Consider the following 19,816-nt stretch of genomic DNA (forward strand, 5'->3'; position numbering starts at 1 on the left):
TTAATATTTTAGAAAGTACAAAAGCAAATAACGAAATTAACTTGTGTATTTTGGAATATAAGTAAAAAAGAAAGAAAAAATGTAATTAATAACTAATTAAAAATGTAAGAAATAAAAGAAAAAAATTGTACATACAAAATGAAAATATAAAACGTGGCATAATAAATAAAAAACAAATGATATTGGAAATATGAAATACATCATCCCTAACATCTACTCGGACACTAATAGTTATTTGATCTAATAAGGTATAACAAACAATAGGTAATCTTTTTTTATATATCATTAGCATGGAGCACCTGCCCCACCTAGTCCCTCTTTCGATCCGCTCCTGATAGCGTCTTCTCTTTTTGATAAATTCGATAGAGAACAACGTTATCTTCTTCGTAATCGTGAGGTACGTGTTTTCTATGTTGTAAGGACAGATATGTAAATGATTTGGATCACGGGCCTGGTACCGCTAAAGAAGGTCGGTGTTCTTCGTTTTAAATATTTTCAAGACCAAACGTTACGAGTTAGCTGATTGGTGATTCCAAGTTTCCGACTTACAGTTACATGTTACTACATGGGTGGAAAGCCGTGGATACACAATACAACATACGCATATTTAGTTTCGTATTATATTAGCTTTGCTAGTTGCTACAAATTTAGTTCCAGGTTTTTCTGTTTTTTGTCTAACTACTTTTGGTTTTAGGAAACTAAAATTTTTCTATTAAAAAAAAAGGTCTACATAAGAAGACTACATTATAAGAAAATTTCTTGTAACCAAATATTTCCACAAAATCAGAGGAATAGTATTCGGTTACCAGTATTAATTAACGAATAGCATTGTTTCTTTTAAAACGTATAATACAGCATTATATAATTATATGAATTCCTTGATCCAATTAACCCACAGTCAGATAACTTTTACCTTATCCTATAATAATTATTATATTTACATGTGTAAAAATTTGGGAATGCACCAAACCAGAAAAAGAAAGGGAGAAAGAAAGTTTTTTCTCGAGACTTGGGAGATAAATTCTATGACGTGCACACAAACAAGTGTGTATCGTTCATTCGTTTGGTAAAGTATCCCTAGCTTACGAAGAGAAACACCACCTAGAATCTGCAACAAGATTCAATAATCATCAATGTTTTCTTTACTTGTGTGACTCGTTGGTTTGAGCCATAACCTTCTGGTGCATAAGGTGATGCTTGTAGGGAGATGCTTACAGTTTCAAAGTTTGCTAGATTTGGTCCAGAAGAAGCCTTTCTTTCTGAGAGATTGATTCTCTTTTGGGGATTTAACATTGTTACTTCTGGACCCGAAAGAGAAGTGTCTTGCAAGGAAAGGCTTTGGGGAATAGTTTCTTAAGCTCGAACTCGATACTAGCTTTGGGGCTTTACCTTTGTATCCTGCCACCACCGCCTTGTGGTTGTGATCAAACATGACAAAGTCATCGCTGTCCACAACGCGGTTCCTTAGTCTCTTGTTTTGTCTAGCTTTCATATCCAAATCCGCCTTCAACGCTTTTTCCGACAACTTGAATGTTTTCTTCTCCCCCAGAGTGCAAATGGGACAATGAGGGTCGAATTTGTCAACTTCAGGTGTCATCTGCTCTAAACACTCTGAATGATAGACGTGCCCACAAGCTAGAATTGCAGCTACAGAGAGCTCATTAGTGGCAAAGATCTTCTGGCTACTCAACAAAGATTTTTCAGACAAGGATCTCAAGCAAGCACCACAGTTTTGCTGATCACTGGACTTTCTGTTTCCTTGATGGTCTATCTTGTCACGACGAAGCCCAAAGAACTCGTTATCGTAAGAGCAAGACTCTCTGCGAGAATGTGCCATCATTTCGGAAAAGGCTTGCATGGACCAACCATCAGACTGAGATTCATTCCCCAGCCTCTCTTCAGTTGCTGAGCTTCTTCTACTTGGTGAGGCAAATCCAAGGATTTGACCATCTGAGACTTGTTTTGATAGATGAGGGCGAGGTGACAGCTTTAATGTCGATGAACTAGCAGGTGGCATTGGCAAGTGGCTCTGGGATGACAATGGTGACGTTGAGAAGGATGATGCTTGAGAAGCCAATGAAAGAGACCGTTTTGCAGGAGATGGATAATAAGCAGGGTTGGTTGAATCATTTGTTTTCCGGGTGGTCTACAACAGTAAAATAGGGGTCATATTAACAGAGTTACATGGCAGATATATATAGCTAGCAGTGAAACAAAGGCTTTTAGTTTTTTACCTGTTCAGAGACGGTGTCAATGGATGCAATTCCTGAAAAAGACTGATCTGCCACAACAATAATATGACGTCATAACACGGAAAAGTCATAGCTTAACGATAAAAATGGGTGGAGACCAATCAAAGCAAGTCAAGAAGCAAACAAGAGAACAGTTTTATGTCAACAAACACATCAAAATGCCCATCAACAGTTTCTGTAGAAAAGTAATCCTAAATTCCAAGAAGGTGCCTACAATTTCCTCTAAAGTCGTCCATAGTTTTTGACAAATCAAACACAACAAGCATGTCTAAAGGGTCGAAATTTTTTTTACCAGAAGCAGGAGATTTCTGCCATGACAGCGCCTGAAAATTGTCCAAAGGGGAGCCTTGTGATGATGATACGAAAGCAGATTCGGATTTGACATCAGACATATCGTTACGACTAATTCCATCAGATAACCAACTGACAGAGGTCTCTTCACCTGCCACTCGTCCTCGATTATCCCACCGGAAGCTCCAGTTAGGAGAATACCTCAAATTGTTTCTTTGCAAATTCTCAACTGCTGATGTAGTATTAGGCAACACCATTTTGTCTCGAGCAGCAACACAACAAGCATTCCCCATAACTTGAACCGTATCGTTGAAAAGAAAAAACTACTCAGCACCACCGCACAAAAAGACACTCCCGGATAGATGTTTTGGTGCATAAAACCACCTCAAAACCTTCCAAGAAACAAAAATTTCAGAAACTCAATAAGAATCAATTTTGACTATAAAATCCTAAAAAACCTACAGGTTCTAACAGAAGCAGCTAGTAAAACCCCAAAACATCAGTCCAATCACAAAAAAAAAACACCATGGATAAGAAGAGCTTACCATTCACCTACACAGTAAGTCAGTAACTTAAAACTGGCCATGGCCAAGATATATAAAGTTAGAAGTAGAAGCACCAAATCAAAAAATACAAGGTTTAAGATAGAATCAAATCGAGCCATTCGTTGCTCACTAACATGTCTACTACTACCTTCACTAAGAAATTCCCAAAAAAAAAAAATTTAGGACACCAAAAATAGCAATTGAATCGGGCAAAATATCAACAAACAAGTCACATAACTAAACAGATCCGCGATTAGGGCCAAGGAACTTGCAAAACAAGTTGAGATTACCCTAAAATAGAAACAAAAACCCTAAAAAGAAAAAAAAAAAAAAAAAAGAAAAAACAACAATTCAGTATGTGAGACGAAAGGTGACGAGCACCAAACCTGCTCTGGGAAGTCGCCGGAAAACAAAATGAAAACGAAGACACAATTTCACATAGCTAGAGAGAGAGACAGTGCTGTGGGAATTTTTTAGAGTGAGAAAGAAACTTAAAGCACTGCGAGGTTCTGCTTTCTTCTTCTCTCTCTCCCTCCCTCCCTCCCTCCCTCTTGAGAAAAGGGGAAAGAGACGATTCCAAGTCTTCCCTGACGTCTTTAATTAACGCCGTCTGATTCCGGTTAGACCCGTGTAAACCGGACCAAATTAAAAGATCGAGTAATTTACATTTTTAGTTTAGATTAAATCTTTGTTTTTTAGTGAAATTGGAAATTTTTCCATTATAGTTTCATTTGTATTTAATTTGGATTAGGAAAAAGGACAAGTTAGATTGGTCTTCGGTTTGATAGAACCAAACATTTATGGTTTTGACTTATGGTTGTGAGACCGTCCGTTAGTTTTAGCGGAACTTAAGTAAGCGACGTAAAGACAGACGGATGCCACGTCATTTTAGCAAGACAACAAAAAATTGGAAGGTGGCGTCAACTACAACGGAGTGACGTCGGTGAAGTTGGACGGTTGGGTTGCCAAATTGAAACATTATAGTTTATGAAGGACTAAAATAGAAATATAAAAAGTCCTCTGTAGTGTATGTATGATATTGATATCTAAAGTTTTTCTTACAGAAAAGTACGTTTGGAGCTTAGTGAGGGCAACGCGTAAAGGATCAAAGGGGAATAAAAAGTCCACATAAACACGCCTTATTTATACTCTCTTTTGTTGTCGGTCAAGCCTAAAACACTCAGTTCCAAGTTCCAACAACAAACAAAATAATTATAAAAATGTAGAGTTTTGTATCTTGCAGAAGTTGTTGGGGTTTGATTGATGAGATCACCTAACAAACACCTCTAAGATCTTGTCATAGCTAAGTTCGAATCTGAATTATGAGAGTTGTGAACAATAATATGGAAATAATAAAGAAGAAGAGACAGGACTAATTTTAACGAGTATCTGATAAGAATAACAATGTATTCAACTACACAAGAAAAAGTTCAATCTCTACAAAACTGGGGAAATGCAACTTCATCCAAATAAAAAAGATAAGAGAAACAACATATTCAATTAATAGGTTTCAAGACGTCGCCTTTGAAGAACCTCCGGTGTCCTGTTGTTTCACGGCGGGTTCGCGACGCAAGCTGCTTCCTCTCGTGTACGGCTTCTTAGCACCCTTTAAAAAGAGAAACATAAGAGTATTTACAGTCTTAGATATAATAAGAGTAGGTTTCTCAAGATTCAAATGCAACACAGAATCTTAAATATATATATTAACCCAATGATCGTTTCTATTTTATGTTAAGTTACGAACCCTTTTCTTCTTGCTCACCTGGAAGATCGTTCCAAGTTTCTTCAATCCTATGGCACGAGCTCGAAGAACATCCTTGGAAACACTTGGATCTTTAAGCACCTACATGTGTGTGGGAGAGAGAGACAAATAAATAATATGATTACTTAAGAGAAATTGATCATTACTACCAAAAAAAAAACATGGTCATATATGATGTATCTTAGTATCTTACAGAATTGCAAACACGAGAAAGAGTGGATTCGATGTCGAGAACATTGATTTGCCAAAGAGATTGAAGCAAAGCATCCATTTTAGCTTCAATGGCTTTCTGAATATGCTCCTCTTTGTTCTCTCCTTGGTGTTCATTCAATCTGTTCACTTCATCCTGCAACTGAAGTAACGAAACCGCACCTACATATCCGAAACACAATGTCATCCAGAGTAAGTAAGTAACGATTTTGTTCAGTTAGAAAACCAAGAGGTCTTTTTGCTTTATTTGCTAGTTGTTTCTATACCAGAAGCAGCCATCACTTGAGATTTCATATGGTGGCCTTTGTCACGCACCCATTCCGCTAAGAACGGCACTTTCATAAATCTCTTGTCTTTACCAATTTCTTTAGCAGCTTTTCTTGTGTAAATGTAACCAATTGTATGCATCATCGCCTCTCCGAAACCTTAAACAGTGTCAAAGCAAGATTTATGAAATCATTTTCAGTTTATACAACGTTACCACTGACCTTTCTTGTTTTTTTTAGAGCTAATAAAATGCAAAAGAATTTATTTTATTACCGGCAGAGGAAAGCCGCTTTGCCTCTTCGTTAGCCCATTCGATAAATTCATCGGTTCGTCCTTCCACAAACGGTTCAAGTTTGTTTTTCAATGTAGCGGCGAGCTTGTCTTCCCTCTCCTTTTGTAGAGCCTGCACAGAGTTCCCACATAAATTAAATACATGGAGATGAGTAACTAAACATATTGACGAATTATATAGAATAGAAGGTTAAAAAAAAAAAAAAAAAGCAATGTACTTTGATCTTGTCTTGAAGCATTTGCTTTCTGATTTCAGGCTCATATGATTCCAAGTCAGCTTCGATTGATGCCAAATAAGCAAGTGCAAGCTGCCCAATGTATTCTTCAAAGACTTCGCTTCCGAAAAGCATACCAAATACAGCTGCAGGATCAACCATTGCATCCCTGACATAAGAAAAAAAGTTATCAAGCTACATTCGTTCACAAATAGATGATAAAGTTTGTATAAGTACAGAGAGGGAAAAACATACTGTTGAACCCCTTCTTTGCCATATTTGTCATAAGCTGCTCGCTTCTCCGGATTGCTCAGAACCTGATAAGCCTCGCCTAAAACCTTTTTCATTCATGAAAGCAACAAAAGACATGAGATTTGTTGGAAAAACTTTGTGAAGTTAAGCCAGTATACAAACAGACAAAGAGACCCTGGAAACAAAAATAGTAACCAATCTGACAAAACACCTAAATAAAATGTCTTGATTCACCTGAAAGTTTTTAGCAGCTTGAGGGTCTCCAGGGTTCTTGTCAGGATGAACTTTCCTAGCCTGAAGAACAAAAGACACCCAAGATATACATTCACAATCAAAATGTCACATTATCATAAAAAGACCAAACAAACTGAAAGCAGAGTTTTTATTTTATTTTTTCCCAAAAAGACAGTACTTTTAAGTAGTAAGCCTTTTTAATGTCAGCATCTGAAGCATCAGTTTTGACGTCTAAGATCTCGTAGTACTCATTCTCCTTCACCATACCTTTTTTCTCTAAAACAATATGAAACAAAACACAAGTCAAGACCCAAGTTTTAAAATTTGATCCCAATATCAAATGTTACCGATTTATTTCCCCAGTTTTCCTGTGATCATTCGAAAGGGGACAAATTCCGATTTCCAGATCTTATAGGAAAAAAAACCCAGAATTGGGGGGATTCAGTTTTTTTGAGTGACGAGAGATCATATGAATCGAGAAAAAAAACAGAGGAGAAAAAAGGCAGAAACTTACTGATCGTGGAGAATTGTAAATGAGAGAGGGCACAATAATATCTCGATTCTAGTTAGCGAAATTGTGAAAGGTTTCTTTTTATACGATGAAGAGAAGAGTAAGCAAGCAAAGCAATACAACGATCTGTATCCTTGTCAGAGTTTACGGTTTTGGTCTTCTTGATATTCCAAACGTGTGACCGTGTTTACACACATCTCTCTCAATAAATAATGCACACGTGTCCGAGGATCGTCCGACTGAAAACAATGAGCCCATGGAGAATCGAACCCGACCTCTGTAGAAGCGAAGAAAGAACAGGACCCAATAACCACTACGCTATGAGTCAGTCTTAGAGGAGTCTATTTTTAAAAAAATAAGCTGTTTCTTTTGCATCTCTTATCTCAGCTTCGATCGTTGGAACTTCCAAGGTAAAATAAGATTCCCAACGAAATTGATCTTTTTTGTGTGTGTGGATTAGGATATACAAGTACGAGAAACCAACGTTCTGAATAAGTATAACTGGACCAAAAATTTGAATTGAGATACTTTAGTAATATGTTCATGATGACTAAAAAAACTGTGCAAAAAATTGTTAATATTTCTGTGCTGCTGTCTGATCATATATCCATTATGTAGACCCTCGTTTCAGCCAGGTACTATGAGACTTTTGAGCTCTATGTCGAGTTCCACGATTAGTAAGACGTCGAGCTCCACGATTTGTAAGACGTAATTGATTATGAAAAGGACGAAAACCCGTCTGGAATGATTTCCTCAAACGTTTGCTCTATGGATAATATAATCTTCTCCCTACAAGATGTATATGGTTATTTTGCCAGCTTTAGACACTACCAAAGTCCGTAAAACCAATTTCATCTTGCTTTCTCCCACAGGTGATGATTACTACGACGATGATGAGGTTATAAGAGTGATGCCCAGGATTTTAGGCAATTAGCAAGACAAATTTCTGATTTAAAAAAATGTGGTGAATGTAGAATGTGTTAAGCCAATCTTCACATTAAAGTCATTACTATACATATATTGTACTCCCTCTGTATCATAAAGGATGATTTTCTAGTATTTTTTCTTGTATCAATTTCTGTATACTTTTATCAATTAATGCTAAAAAAAATGTAAGTTTCAAGAATCATTAAATGAGAATTTAAAAGTTTGATGAAATACTATTGGTTAATAATTATAAAATATCTTATTATAAATAAATAATACACTTATTACTAAACATTAAATGTTTTTCTTAATTCATGTAAAAATCTTAAAACATCATCTATTATAATTTGGAGGGAATATATATTTACCCTAACTAGATGCATTGTGTGGTTAGTTAATTTTGTTGAATTAAATTCATTGGTGTGTTGTTGAATTATAATAGCAATGATTGATAAAACATTTCAACCAGAACGTACTAATCAATCATCACTCAATTGATCATTGTTGGATCGACGAATTCTAATCCGAAAGTCAATGTTTCTTGCTGTTAGATTCAATTAACGAACCTTCTCTACTTTTTTTTATTGTTAATTTATTTTTTTTGTGTGTTAAAATTCAGTTCTGTGTTTGATGATGATTTTGTAGTATATATTGTCAAAGTATACAAAAATTTAGTAATTAATTAATTAATATTCCAACTAGAATTGGGAAGGCCTAATGACCGTTGACCCTTCCTTTAATTGCTCCGTATTTATTTGAAGAAAATCTGTTATCAATCCTTCGCTACTCGCCACGTGTTGTGTAGGTCCCATGGTACGCGCAGTGATGAAAAGTTTACGTTTGGCCCCTTAATTTATGAAAATTGCACATTTCACTCCCAACTTCTTTTAATTGTCAAAGCTAAACAACCCATTGACTCATATCAAAATATTAAAATCATACCAGTTAAACAGATGTATATATTCAACATTAGTATCTTCTACCGGTATGTCATTGCATTCTAATTTATTTTAGCTTTACACTCTCAAAACGTATTCTTTTCGAATAATAAGATATTGTTTAAAAACTTTACCTTACTAATTATATTGCATTACCGACACATATTGTTTGTATCAATCCATATTTAACATATGGATCTAGTCGAATTGGACTACAAACTCTTCCGAAATAGTATTTGCACCAATGTTGAAATGAAAGAAAACAAATCTAAAAATCTAAATTTTAAAATAATCCAAATTAAGTGGGGTCATAATGTAAAGAATATTTCATTCTCCACCTTCTCTTTTGTCGTCTCTCTTTCTTTTTTTCCAACAAAAACTAAAAGGGTAATTAAATACTAGTATTTGTCGTTTTGTTGGCGGAATTATCAGTTAGTCTTTTTTACTTAAATTAAAAAAAATGTTATAAATTGTTTTAAAATTCTTACAGGTCTATTTGTCCATAGATCCATTAAACTATTTTACCCGTGGCCATTAGTGACCGTACGATCTTCTTCCGTTGATGATGACTAGAGCAACCTCTGCACTTTAAATGTTTCTCCATATTTAATTATAATTTAATATTAATCCAAATACACCCCAACATTATGCTAATTTTGCATATTTAATCTAAAACTAGTTTTGGTGACATATTTTACTTGCTCAGATTTTAATTGTTCGTTTTTGAATATTTTCGATTAAATTGTCTAGGATCCATTTATTTTATTTGATTATATTCGAGATTAACTCGGTTTAGATACTCAATTTTGAAAATATTTTTAAAACTGTTTATTTTTTTAAAATTGCTTTAGTTTTGACTTTTGACAAACATAATTAAAGAATTTAATATCATATTTTAAGTATTATGGCTATTTTGATCTAAAATAGTTGATATTTTTGGGTATATATTTTAATTTTTGATAACGGAATTATATCAAATTTATATATAATGAAATGGTATATCTTAGATATAAAATTGTAGGATATTTTAGATATTCAAGATTGGTTTGGGTTCATATTCTTTAAATATAAAAGTTTAGGATCCGTTTTCTAGAAACAGAGTTCAATTTTGTTTTTTTTTTTAAAAATTAGTTTCAATTCAATTTTCCTGGATTATGGATATATTGCCAATGCTTAAACTTAATCTCAATTTCAGTTTTTTTTTTACTTTTATGTCAAATGCCATATATCATACTATTATATCAACGTTTCATAGATTTATAAGAAAATATTATAGTATTTAAATTCAGTTTGATGATATAATTTGGAAATATTCGTCCGAGATTTAATTTATTTTGAAAAAAAAATAAAATCAGGGCACGAAATACCACCGTCAGTTTTGGGGTTAGAATGAAAGACAAAAAGTGTAGGGCTCACAAATAAAAACGAGTGTAACAATTGGGTTATCATTAAATACAACCTTCTTCTATATATATACCAAAACAATACTATAATAATATAATAATACGATTAAAAAAGAGGAATTTTAGGTAAGAAGAAGCTGAGAAAGTCCCATAGTGTTCGGTCCGAATTCAACTCCACTTTTCTCTCTCTCAATTTGTTTCTTTCTTTTTTTCTCTCTCCTTCCATTTTTCTTTAGCGATATTTCTGGGTTTCTTGTAATTGTGAGAAATAGATAGATTCTCAGGGAAAAAAGGGTTTCTTTTTTTTCTTTTCTTTTGCTGGTGCATTTGATTCGTGGATCAGCCATCCTTCTGTAAAGATTTTTGGGGAAAGATCAAAAGAATCACTCGATTTTTTTTTTTAGTCGAAGAGCATGTCAGGTCCACTTGATCGATTTGCCAGACCATGTAAGAGATCTGATCTTTGTTTTTTAAATTCTTTCTCTGTAAATTTGTGTGTTCTGGGTTAGTTTTTTTTCTAGGGTTTACTTTAGCTTAAACTTCGAAATGAATGAACTTTGATGTCTTTATATAATAATTGAGAATCGAAAAAAAAAATTGTGTCTTTGTGGCTTTTTCGTTTGTTCAATTTAGGTTCTTGAGCTTAAAATTAACATAATTGCTTTAGATTTAAATAGTTCAGTAGATGATCTTATGGGTCTCACTCATCTCAAATCCAAAAACAGCTTTCACTACAGGATTTGAAGGATTCTTGAGCAGTGATGAGAAAAAAGAAAGAAAGTCAGATTTTGAGAATTCTGAGGATGAGAGGAGAACTAGGATTGGTTCTTTGAAAAAGAAAGCGATCAATGCATCTACCAAGTTCAAGCATTCTCTTAAGAAGAAGAGCGGAAGAAGAAAGAGTGATGGTCGAGTGAGTTCTGTATCCATTGAGGATGTGAGAGATGTCGAGGAGCTACAAGCTGTTGATGCGTTCCGACAAGCGTTGTTAATGGACGAGTTGCTTCCGGATAGACACGATGACTATCACATGATGCTGAGGTTCTTGAAAGCGAGAAAATTCGATGTTGAGAAAGCAAAGCAAATGTGGGCTGATATGATTCAGTGGAGGAAAGAGTTTGGTACTGACACTATTATTCAGGTTTGTTAAATCTTTTTTGAACACTAAGGATATAGTGATTACTGTTGACCCTTGTTTTTGTTTTAAAACGTTTTGTTTGTCTCTTGCAGGATTTTGATTTCGAAGAGATTAATGAAGTTTTGAGACATTACCCACACGGTTATCACGGTATTGACAAAGAAGGCAGACCTATTTACATTGAAAGACTGGGGAAAGTTGATCCTAACAGACTGATGCAAGTAACAAGCATGGATCGTTATGTAAGATATCATGTAAAGGAGTTTGAGAGGTGCTTTATGATCAAGTTTCCTTCCTGTACTATTGCTGCTAAGAGGCATATTGATTCCAGTACAACTATTCTAGATGTTCAGGGAGTGGTAAGTACTATTTTCTATGATTCCTCCTGATATTGTTATTCTTCTATTCGAGGGTGTAGTGGAATGAGTTATTCTCATGTACTTATATAATTTTTGTATTCAGGGATTGAAAAACTTTACCAAGTCTGCTCGAGAGCTTATCACACGATTGCAAAAGATCGATGGGGACAATTATCCTGAGGTATTAGTTAGTTGGAGCTTCTAATACTAGTTGATCTCCTCTGTGTGTCTGGGACATCAGGTATCAAATGCTAATCTTGGCTTTGTGCTATTTCGTGCAGACTCTACACCAAATGTTTATTATCAATGCAGGGCCTGGATTTAGGCTTCTCTGGAACACTGTGAAGAGCTTTCTAGACCCAAAAACATCTGCTAAAATTCATGTATGAAAGATCTAAGTTCTCTGGTTATATCTCTTTGAAAAAAAATACTTATTTATATGGACTATTCTATTGTTATGTAGGTCCTTGGATACAAGTATCTACCCAAATTGCTTGAAGTCATTGATGTCAAGTATGTGATCCTTGATCCTTTTTTCCTTCTCTGGATTTTTGTTTTATCGAAAGCTGCACTGTTTGTTTGCTTATGTATAAATTGGTCTGCACATTTTTACAGTGAGTTGCCTGAGTTCTTGGGAGGTGCATGTACTTGCGCAGATCAAGGTGGTTGCATGCTTTCTGATAAGGGACCTTGGAAAAACCCTGAAATTGTTAAGGTCATTGAATGGACTCATCTCTTTTTCTTAGGATTTTGTATAAAATACTCATACCAAGTAGTTGGAATCTGAGACATGTGGTTATCTTGACATTATTTCAGATGGTTCTTCATGGGGGAGCACATCGAGCGAGGCAGGTGGTGAAAGTTTTGAATAGCGAGGGGAAAGTCATTGCTTACGCAAAACCGTCATATCCATGGGTATGTAGTTATTAAATCCCATAACTAGTCAATCTTTAACTTGTAGCTTACCATATTCTGCCTAAACGCTGTCTGTGTCATAAACACAGATAAAGGGAAGTGACACTTCAACTGCAGAGTCAGGATCTGACGCTGAAGATATCGGGTCTCCTAAGGCTATAAAGAGTTTCTCTCATCTCCGCTTAACACCTGTCCGTGAGGAGGTAAACTTTGATTTTTCCATCTTCTAGTTACATTTCAGATTCTGAACTGTGCAGAGATGTTTATCGGTTTTGCTCTCTTGAGACTTTGCAGGCAAAGATAGCTGGTGAAACAAGCTTGGCTGGTGGTAGTTTTCCGGGGTATGATGAGTATGTACCAATGGTTGACAAAGCTGTCGACGCAACCTGGAAGGTGAAACCCGCTATCCAAAGAGTGGCCTCAAAAGGTTAGTTACTTTATGCACAAGTAGGCTCCGATTTTTATTAGGGTTTGATATAATATTGGGTATCAATTTCTTTTCTTATTAGGGTTATAAAAACAAAGCTTTTTTTTTTTCGTTTTCCTTCTGTGACGATCCTAATTATATCAATCTGTTTCCTTCAGGGGCTTTAATGTCTCCCACCGTTGCAAACGATCCTGAAGGCATCCGAGCTAGAGGTATAGTCATGTTCATGGCAATCTTGATGGCGGTTTCCACATTCTTCCGCACAGTATCTTACCGTGTGACCAAGACTCTTCCAGCGACTACTACTACTACTTCTTCCCCATCAGAAACCCAAGTAAACGCAATAGAACTTGGTAGTACTAATGGTGAAGGAGTACAAGAGGAGTTTCGTCCACCTTCTCCTGTACCAGACCTCACGGAAACCGATCTCCTGAACTCTGTGACTAAGAAACTGACGGAGCTTGAAGGTAAAATCGGAACTCTCCAATCAAAGCCGAATGAGATGCCATACGAGAAAGAAGAACTGTTAAACGCAGCAGTGTGCAGAGTAGACGCACTAGAAGCAGAGCTCATAGCTACTAAAAAGGCGCTTTACGAAGCTTTGATGAGACAAGAAGAGTTACTTGCTTACATTGATCGCCAAGAAGAAGCTCAATTCCAAAAGATGAAGAAGAAGAAGAAACATCTCTTTTGCTTTTAATTAAGCACCATGCAGCATCACAATCTCTCTCTTCTTCTTCACACCACGTTCTTAATTTGATGTTCTTCTTTAAGGTTAAAAAAAAACAAAGAAACTCTTCTATCTGATTCTGATGTTAAAAGCTGCTAATACAGAGAGCTCTGTTTCCTTCTGTGATTATGAGCCACGCATTATAATTATGAATGTTTTATCTATTTTTATAGTCCTTACTCCTCAAAACGTTAAAATCTGTAACCGTAAACTTGTTAATCAAAATCATATAACGTATCGAACTTATTAATCAGGATTTTTATTTTTTTATCCAGAATCTAGATACATGATATTGTGACCACATATCCCATATAGTGATTATCTCTTAACGCTTCTCTAAAGCTGCTTCTTTTTTTTTTGTTTGTTCTTTACTTGATATTTTTGTTGTTCTAAGGATCAATCAATTTCACAACACTTTTTGTATGAAGAAAAAATGGAGATAACAATATCCCAATTGTGCTCTCGAGTTAAGTTTTCATCATCACTGTTCTGTTTAAATGGAAACAGTAAGAAGAGGAATCTAACTGGAGCTGTTTCAGTGAATTGCTTGAGAGAGATCAAACAGATCAGTAATGTTAGTTTCACAGCAAAGAAACCGAGAAGCCACGCGTTGGTGGTGAGAACAACACGCGCCTCCTCGGATGAGAATCCATCCCCAACTCCCAGTGCAGGAGAACGGTGGCTTCTCCAACCAGTTGGTCAGAAGCTTCTTTGTTTCTTTAATTTAGTGTTATTAGTATAACTGAGCTTTTTCTTAAATCTTTTCTTTGAGTCTTTAAAGTATTTTGTTCTGATAACTTAATAGGTGATGGAGACACAAGACACATTGGCTTCAAAGTAGCAATGCCTGCTCCTTTTGAGATCTCCTCTGTAAGAAAATAACAAACAGACCCATTAGCTATATCTTTTTTTTTTCAAGAGCTGATCATTAATATGGGTTTTGAGCAGGGCCAAGTTACCATTGGACGTCTACCGGAAAAAGCTGACGTTGTGATTCCTGTGGCAACCGGTACTTCTCTGTTCTTGTTTGTAAACAAAGTGATATATATACGGATTTAATATGACTCAGCTTTGTATAGCTTTGGTTTCAGTTTAGGACTAAGTTTGGTTTTGAGATTGTTTATTGCTTGGTTTCATTTACTTGGTTTTGGATGGATCCATTCTGTTAACTAAACACTCCTAGTTTTATTCAAACGCAGTGTCAGGAGTCCATGCGACAATCAATACAAATGAAGACAACCTTCTTGTGACAGATATGAACAGCACCAACGGTACATTCATAGAAGACAAACGTCTGATTCCTGGTGTTGCTGCTCCTGCTTTTCCCGGAACCCGAATCACCTTTGGTAACAATCAACCAATCTTTTTCTTATACATTTTCTCATCTCTATGTGATGGATCCATCCATCAATGAGATTAACTCTTTCTGTGTTCGTAGGTGACACAAATCTTGCGATTTTCCGTGTTTTCAAGCTCCAAAATAGTGAAGTATCCACCGAGAAACCAACCTCAGAGTAAACACAAAACCTGAAAATTACTTCTGTTTGCTTTGCAATTCCTAAGTTGGTTTACAACATTGTTGATTTGTGGGCATATATAATATGAACAATAACTTTATATATAATTGTGTACTTTTTTATAACATAGATATTTTTGTGTTTTAGTAGTTACAATTAGGTGTGAAAGAATGATGAGTGGTAAAAACATAAGCTTTCAGATTTTTCCAGAGACAAAACAACAAAACATTTACAGAAAGCATATCTCCACATTTTTTTGATCATCTTTATATACTCTTCACGGATATATTTATATTTGTATATATATGTAATAAATATGGATTTATATATTTCCAGGTTTCTTCAAAAGTCTTGAGGCATCATCAAGTCTTTCAGAATCCAAAGAACTGAAAACAAAACCAAAGAAAAGTATAAATATAAGTAAACAAACTCAAATTTGAATAGTCTTTGACGAAGAGTATGTTTTAAATGTGTAGGTTTGTTACCTTCTTCTTCTTTTTCTTCTTCTCGATATAAGCCATTATCTCATGCTGCGTAGCCATGGCTTCGTCCAGTGTCTGATATATTTAACCAAATGATCTCTTAAGTTATTTATGTTAAAAGAATTTTGAGGTATGATAAATTATTTAAATAAATAAACAAGAAAGCTAGTTGTGGAGGCTCTTGAACCGTACCTTTTTGGTCTGAGCCAACTGAACCTCAAGCTCGTCGACGCGGCTGAGAGCGGCGGTGAGGATCTGTTCTTTCTCAGGCGAGAAAGACGCCGGCTGGTTGTCCAAAGACCTGCATTTCTCCTCCAGCTCAGCCATTCTCTTCACCATCGACATATACTCTTGGCTTGACACCATTGTAGTCTCTGCTTTCTCCCCTTCACCGCCGTAAATGGCCGCCTCAGTGAGCTTCCTTGGCATGTTCTTCGTTAGCCTCACCACTGTCATTAACCCCATCATCAGAGACATCACCCCGCCGAACAAATATCCTTCTCCTCCCCTCCTCTGCGCTGGCTTCACGGCAGAGTATATATCTTCGAAAGCGAAAACAGATATAGGTAAGTAGTGGTATGTTTGGTTGACGAGTGTAGCGGAAACACATATCAAAAACGTGAAAATATGGTGAATGTTTGGCATAGTAAGAAATTACAGAATCATGTTTTCAAAACATGAAAACACGAATAAATGGTATACCAAAACAAATGTTTTTAATTTAGAATCAATGTTTCTGTGTAGTGTACCTTCAGGTTCAGGAAAGTTTGACTTGTGGAGATTTGCAGGCCAAGTAGTAGCATTCACAGCTTTCTCAACAATTGGTATTAATTTCGCGTTCTCTACATCCACTTTGTTCTTCTGCAAATAGGATTTTTAAATCAGTTAAAACACAAACTTTAGAGAGCTAAAGAAGTAATCTTTTTAGACAATGAGAGAAACTCACCGCAACGGAATCGGATTTCTTCAATGTTTCAAGCAAAAAAAATAAGAGAAAGGTTAGTTTTTTTATCTATGATTTTGAATGACAAAGATCAATATACTTATTGAGTTTTTTTTTTTTTACCATTGTTGTGTTCTCGTCCACTGAGATTGTCTTCTCTTCAATGTTAGACAATGTCTTCCTTGGGCACTTCCCTCCTCCGTTTTGAACCATCTGTATATAGTTTAAGATTCAGCTTCTCAGTCCATCGTTTCGTTAAACGGGGTTTCAAAGATTCTCTATGACTTTATAAAGTACCTTGAAGATATCAGGGTCGTTCCATGGACCTTTGTCTGAACGCATGCACCCACCTTTGTCTGCGCAAGTGCAGTTACCTCCCAAGAACTCTGGAAGTTCACTATGCACACAGAAAAAGAAAAAGAATAGATAGTCTTTAGATAATGAATTTGTGGCTAAAAATGCAGAGTTGAGGAGCTCTGTTTCTGTCTTACTTGGAGTCGATAATCTCAAGCAGCTTGCTTTGGTATTTGTTGCCAAGAACCTGTACATGAGAGAAATGAAACTTCCATAACAATAGACCTTAAAATTTTGGATCTTTGGAGTGACACAGCACGAAAAAAATAAAGCTTACGTGAATCTTGGCCGTGGTCTTTGGGTCAAGGAAAGATTTCACAGTGCTCCACAGAAGCCTGAATCCAGAACCAGCGTTGATAATGAACATACGGTTCAATGTCTATATGATCCATAAACACAAAACAATTCAGTACTGTCTTGAGTTGCTAGTGATAACAATCTAGGTCAAAATCATTAAGAAACATCATAGTAACCTCAGGGTAGTTATCACTATCGATCTTCTGGATACGCTGAAGAAGATCCCTTGCAGCCTTACTGAAGTTCTTCAACCCCTAGGAAACCAAAAAACAAAATCATGCACTCATTCTATCTCTTTTTCTTTGATTTGAAAACCGAAACAAAAGTGGCAAGAGAGCATACCACGCCTTGCACATCCAAGATGGTGGTGCTCTGATCAATATGCTTCTTGGCAGCAATGGAGCAAGCTGGTAATTTGATATTGAAAGTCTTCTCAAACTCCCTCACATGGTACTTGACATACCTATCGATGGTAGTGACTTGCATGAGCTTTGTGGCATCCACTTGGCCTAGCCTCTCAATGTAAACAGGCCTTCCGTCTTTGTCAACGCCATGGTAACCTTGAGGATAGTACTTGAGGACTTCATCAATTTCCTTGAAATCAAAGTCCTTTGAAAGAAGAAGAAGAAGAAAGAATCAGACTTTAATTAAAAATCAGAAGACAAAGAAAGAAGATGATTGATCTTTTTTTTCACCTCCATGATAGTGTCAACACCAAACTCTTTCCTCCAATGAATCATATCAGACCACATTTGCTTAGCTTTCTCGATATCAAACTTCCTAGCCCTGAGAAACCTAAGCATCATGTGATGGTCATCGTGTTTGGAAGGAAGAAGCTCGTCCAATATAAGAGCCTGACGGAAAGCGTCAACAGCTTGAAGCTCTTCAAGATCAATGTCGTCAACGATAGAGAGAGACATAACACGGCTGTTCCTTCGAGTTCTCTTGGTGAAAGAGTGTTTGAATTTGTTGGAGGCATTGATAGCTTTCTTCTTAAGGGAACAAAGCTTTGTCTTCTTTTCATCCTCTGAGCCGTCAGTATCTGCAAAAAAAAAAAAAAAAAAAAGCCTCAGAACCTTTGCGCTGAAAGATATATATATCTCTCCTCCATAGAACAAAGTTGCATCCCCTTTACCAAGCTTATTATTTCGATCCATATGAGCAGACATGGTATCCGTCATGATTTGAAGCTTTTCTCTGTGGTCACATAAAGCAAAAACACAAATCTAATTTAAATATTTTGTTCCTTGGGAAACAATCAATCAAAGAAAGAAGAACTCTCTCGTTTAGACATTTGATCAAAACACGTTAAATACTAATCTGAAACAACAACAACAACAACATGGAACAAAAGAACAGTATCAAACCCACATATTTTGTTTTGGTTGAAAGATGAAACAGATGATGATAAAAAAATAATCAGGGAGGTTGGAAACAATCGGAAAAATCAAACATTTAGCGGATGAAGTTGGATAGAAACAAATGAGAAAGAAAATATAAAAGATGGGTTCTTGTTGATTTTGTTACTTTACCTATTCAAGATCCAAAAAAAAACTAAGGAAAGGAGAAAGAAGAGAGAAAGAGAGGTGTATATAGTCTCTCTCAATCTTCAGCCCCCCCAAATAAAGGACGGCTCCAGATTTAGAATGCGAAATCTCTGACAAGAACCAAATCTAACAAGAGAGAGAGAGAGAGAAAAGAGAGAGAGAGAGTTTTAGCTTAATCCAATAAAAGGGTTTCTGAAAAAGGTTTGACCTTTTTATTATTATGATGAGTATAAATGGAGGAGGAGTACATTGTGGTGATTTGTAAGAGACAAGAGTAGAAACAGAGAGAGAGAGAGAAACAAAAAAAAAAGTCATTTTTATAGGGGGGGGGGGGAGAAGAAAGGCGCGTTGTCCCTTTGCCGTTTTTCTGGTGAGATAATATTTTTTTGTATTTTCAAGAGCGCTTAGCCATTTATGTCAGCAAACTGAAATCTTTTGGGTTAGAATGGCCACGGTGGTTGGAGTAGAAAAATTAGTTTGGAATGCGGGTTTGAATGGTTACGGCGGTTAGGATGTACAAATTCATCGAAACTAAATCATTGTGTACCAACTATATTTGTACGTAAAAGTGGTATCTAGTTAGTTTGTGGTGGTTTTTATTTATTTATTTTTTTGGACCACATCACTACGAACTATGTTTGATGAATGGTAAATAAATTGTAATTTGTAGTTATGCTGATAAAAAATAGAATTTTTTTGTTGTATACTAACACACTGATTAAACTTATAAATACATTTTGTTTCTGGTAGATCATCGTTGTTTTTAAAATAGAGTGAAGTAAACTCGCAACATCTATTTAAAAGCTTTGTAAATATATTTTTGAGTTAATTAACTAACTAATAGTTCTTTTTAAAACATCTAAGTATAAATACTACAACACTTCAATTTATAAGAAACAAACAAAAATCAACCTTTATTGAACCAAACAAAAAAAATTGATGGCAAAAGAAAGTAAAAACTAAAAAGAAATTTTGTGATTAGGAAGTTCAGGATCTTTATCTTTTAGCT

The 19,816-nt window shown here is 35.7% G+C and overlaps 5 protein-coding genes across 13 annotated transcripts; 2 read left to right on the forward strand and 3 right to left on the reverse strand.

Moving 5' to 3' along the window:
* Positions 1-831: 831 nt before the first annotated feature.
* Positions 832-3,854, reverse strand: LOC109124645 (uncharacterized). Of its 4 annotated transcripts, none has more exons than XM_087457238.1 (5): positions 3,475-3,743; positions 2,545-2,935; positions 2,235-2,276; positions 1,216-2,146; positions 832-1,108 (listed from the first exon to the last, which is right to left on the reverse strand). In XM_087457238.1, the coding sequence occupies exons 2-4, from the start codon at positions 2,662-2,664 to the stop codon at positions 1,220-1,222; spliced, it is 1,089 nt and encodes a 362-aa protein (XP_087313364.1). In that variant the 5' UTR covers positions 2,665-2,935; positions 3,475-3,743; the 3' UTR covers positions 832-1,108; positions 1,216-1,219. The 4 variants fall into 4 exon arrangements, with proteins under 4 accessions (XP_087313364.1, XP_010416899.1, XP_010416900.1 ...); XM_010418597.3 differs by having other exon boundaries at positions 2,235-2,281; positions 3,475-3,668; XM_010418598.3 differs by having other exon boundaries at positions 832-2,146; positions 3,475-3,854.
* Positions 3,855-4,461: 607 nt separating this feature from the next.
* Positions 4,462-7,009, reverse strand: LOC104702694 (chaperone protein dnaJ 10). 4 transcript variants are annotated; one of them, XM_087459567.1, is made up of 11 exons: positions 6,834-6,969; positions 6,667-6,727; positions 6,498-6,595; positions 6,320-6,379; positions 6,089-6,171; positions 5,837-6,002; positions 5,601-5,730; positions 5,327-5,485; positions 5,044-5,222; positions 4,851-4,931; positions 4,462-4,694 (listed from the first exon to the last, which is right to left on the reverse strand). In XM_087459567.1, the coding sequence occupies exons 3-11, from the start codon at positions 6,582-6,584 to the stop codon at positions 4,599-4,601; spliced, it is 1,041 nt and encodes a 346-aa protein (XP_087315693.1). In that variant the 5' UTR covers positions 6,585-6,595; positions 6,667-6,727; positions 6,834-6,969; the 3' UTR covers positions 4,462-4,598. The 4 variants fall into 4 exon arrangements, with proteins under 4 accessions (XP_087315693.1, XP_010416902.1, XP_010416903.1 ...); XM_010418600.3 differs by having other exon boundaries at positions 4,833-4,931; positions 6,834-6,967; XM_010418601.3 differs by lacking the exon at positions 6,667-6,727 and having other exon boundaries at positions 6,834-7,009.
* A 3,130-nt stretch (positions 7,010-10,139) lies between these two features.
* Positions 10,140-13,831, forward strand: LOC104702695 (phosphatidylinositol/phosphatidylcholine transfer protein SFH8). Its single transcript, XM_010418602.3, has 11 exons — positions 10,140-10,545; positions 10,824-11,239; positions 11,329-11,595; positions 11,699-11,776; positions 11,877-11,978; positions 12,059-12,108; positions 12,211-12,310; positions 12,412-12,510; positions 12,600-12,713; positions 12,805-12,937; positions 13,096-13,831. The coding sequence occupies exons 1-11, from the start codon at positions 10,512-10,514 to the stop codon at positions 13,635-13,637; spliced, it is 1,935 nt and encodes a 644-aa protein (XP_010416904.2). The 5' UTR covers positions 10,140-10,511; the 3' UTR covers positions 13,638-13,831.
* Positions 13,812-15,762, forward strand: LOC104702696 (zeaxanthin epoxidase, chloroplastic). 2 transcript variants are annotated; one of them, XM_087457240.1, is made up of 6 exons: positions 13,960-14,365; positions 14,473-14,537; positions 14,616-14,676; positions 14,867-15,013; positions 15,106-15,181; positions 15,702-15,762. In XM_087457240.1, exons 1-6 carry the CDS (start codon positions 14,101-14,103, stop codon positions 15,760-15,762), a joined length of 675 nt encoding a protein of 224 aa, XP_087313366.1. In that variant the 5' UTR covers positions 13,960-14,100. The 2 variants fall into 2 exon arrangements, with proteins under 2 accessions (XP_010416905.2, XP_087313366.1); XM_010418603.3 differs by lacking the exon at positions 15,702-15,762 and having other exon boundaries at positions 13,812-14,365; positions 15,106-15,330.
* On the reverse strand, positions 15,281-19,038 carry LOC104702697 (phosphatidylinositol/phosphatidylcholine transfer protein SFH3). Of its 2 annotated transcripts, none has more exons than XM_010418604.3 (14): positions 18,793-19,038; positions 18,396-18,457; positions 17,956-18,302; positions 17,603-17,869; positions 17,437-17,514; positions 17,241-17,342; positions 17,101-17,150; positions 16,907-17,006; positions 16,733-16,822; positions 16,613-16,630; positions 16,416-16,527; positions 15,859-16,208; positions 15,670-15,741; positions 15,281-15,570 (listed from the first exon to the last, which is right to left on the reverse strand). In XM_010418604.3, exons 2-14 carry the CDS (start codon positions 18,439-18,441, stop codon positions 15,556-15,558), a joined length of 1,647 nt encoding a protein of 548 aa, XP_010416906.2. In that variant the 5' UTR covers positions 18,442-18,457; positions 18,793-19,038; the 3' UTR covers positions 15,281-15,555. The 2 variants fall into 2 exon arrangements, with proteins under 2 accessions (XP_010416906.2, XP_087313365.1); XM_087457239.1 differs by lacking the exon at positions 18,793-19,038 and adding an exon at positions 18,632-18,771.
* Between the last annotated feature and the right edge of the window lie 778 nt (positions 19,039-19,816).

This window comes from Camelina sativa, chromosome 7, assembly GCF_030686135.1.
Source record: "Camelina sativa cultivar CO46 ecotype springtype chromosome 7, ASM3068613v1".
Classification (NCBI taxonomy): domain Eukaryota; kingdom Viridiplantae; phylum Streptophyta; class Magnoliopsida; order Brassicales; family Brassicaceae; genus Camelina; species Camelina sativa.

Excerpts from the sequence above, each read along its gene's own strand:
- LOC109124645 (XM_010418595.3), bottom strand. The coding sequence starts at position 2,836 with ATGGGGAATGCTTGTTGTGTTGCTGCTCGAGACAAAATGGTGTTGCCT. Across the intron at positions 2,282-2,544 it reads GCAGAAATCTCCTGCTTCTG|ATCAGTCTTTTTCAGGAATT; the intron begins GTAAAAAAAATT and ends TTGTTGTGGCAG. Across the intron at positions 2,147-2,234 it reads TTGACACCGTCTCTGAACAG|ACCACCCGGAAAACAAATGA; the intron begins GTAAAAAACTAA and ends TTACTGTTGTAG.
- LOC104702694 (XM_010418599.3), bottom strand. The coding sequence starts at position 6,584 with ATGGTGAAGGAGAATGAGTACTACGAGATCTTAGACGTCAAAACTGAT. Across the intron at positions 6,172-6,319 it reads AAGCTGCTAAAAACTTTCAG|GTTTTAGGCGAGGCTTATCA; the intron begins GTGAATCAAGAC and ends TGAATGAAAAAG. Across the intron at positions 6,003-6,088 it reads GGCAAAGAAGGGGTTCAACA|GGATGCAATGGTTGATCCTG; the intron begins GTATGTTTTTCC and ends TTCTTATGTCAG.
- LOC104702695 (XM_010418602.3), top strand. The coding sequence starts at position 10,512 with ATGTCAGGTCCACTTGATCGATTTGCCAGACCAT. Across the intron at positions 10,546-10,823 it reads TGATCGATTTGCCAGACCAT|CTTTCACTACAGGATTTGAA; the intron begins GTAAGAGATCTG and ends ATCCAAAAACAG. Across the intron at positions 12,938-13,095 it reads CCAAAGAGTGGCCTCAAAAG|GGGCTTTAATGTCTCCCACC; the intron begins GTTAGTTACTTT and ends TGTTTCCTTCAG.
- LOC104702696 (XM_087457240.1), top strand. The coding sequence starts at position 14,101 with ATGGAGATAACAATATCCCAATTGTGCTCTCGAGTTAAGTTTTCATCA. Across the intron at positions 14,538-14,615 it reads CTCCTTTTGAGATCTCCTCT|GGCCAAGTTACCATTGGACG; the intron begins GTAAGAAAATAA and ends GGTTTTGAGCAG. Across the intron at positions 15,182-15,701 it reads ACCGAGAAACCAACCTCAGA|CCATTATCTCATGCTGCGTA; the intron begins GTAAACACAAAA and ends TCTCGATATAAG.
- LOC104702697 (XM_010418604.3), bottom strand. The coding sequence starts at position 18,441 with ATGACGGATACCATGTCTGCTCATATGGATCGAAATAATAAGCTTG. Across the intron at positions 16,823-16,906 it reads ACGACCCTGATATCTTCAAG|ATGGTTCAAAACGGAGGAGG; the intron begins GTACTTTATAAA and ends AACTATATACAG. Across the intron at positions 16,209-16,415 it reads AAACTTTCCTGAACCTGAAG|ATATATACTCTGCCGTGAAG; the intron begins GTACACTACACA and ends TCGCTTTCGAAG.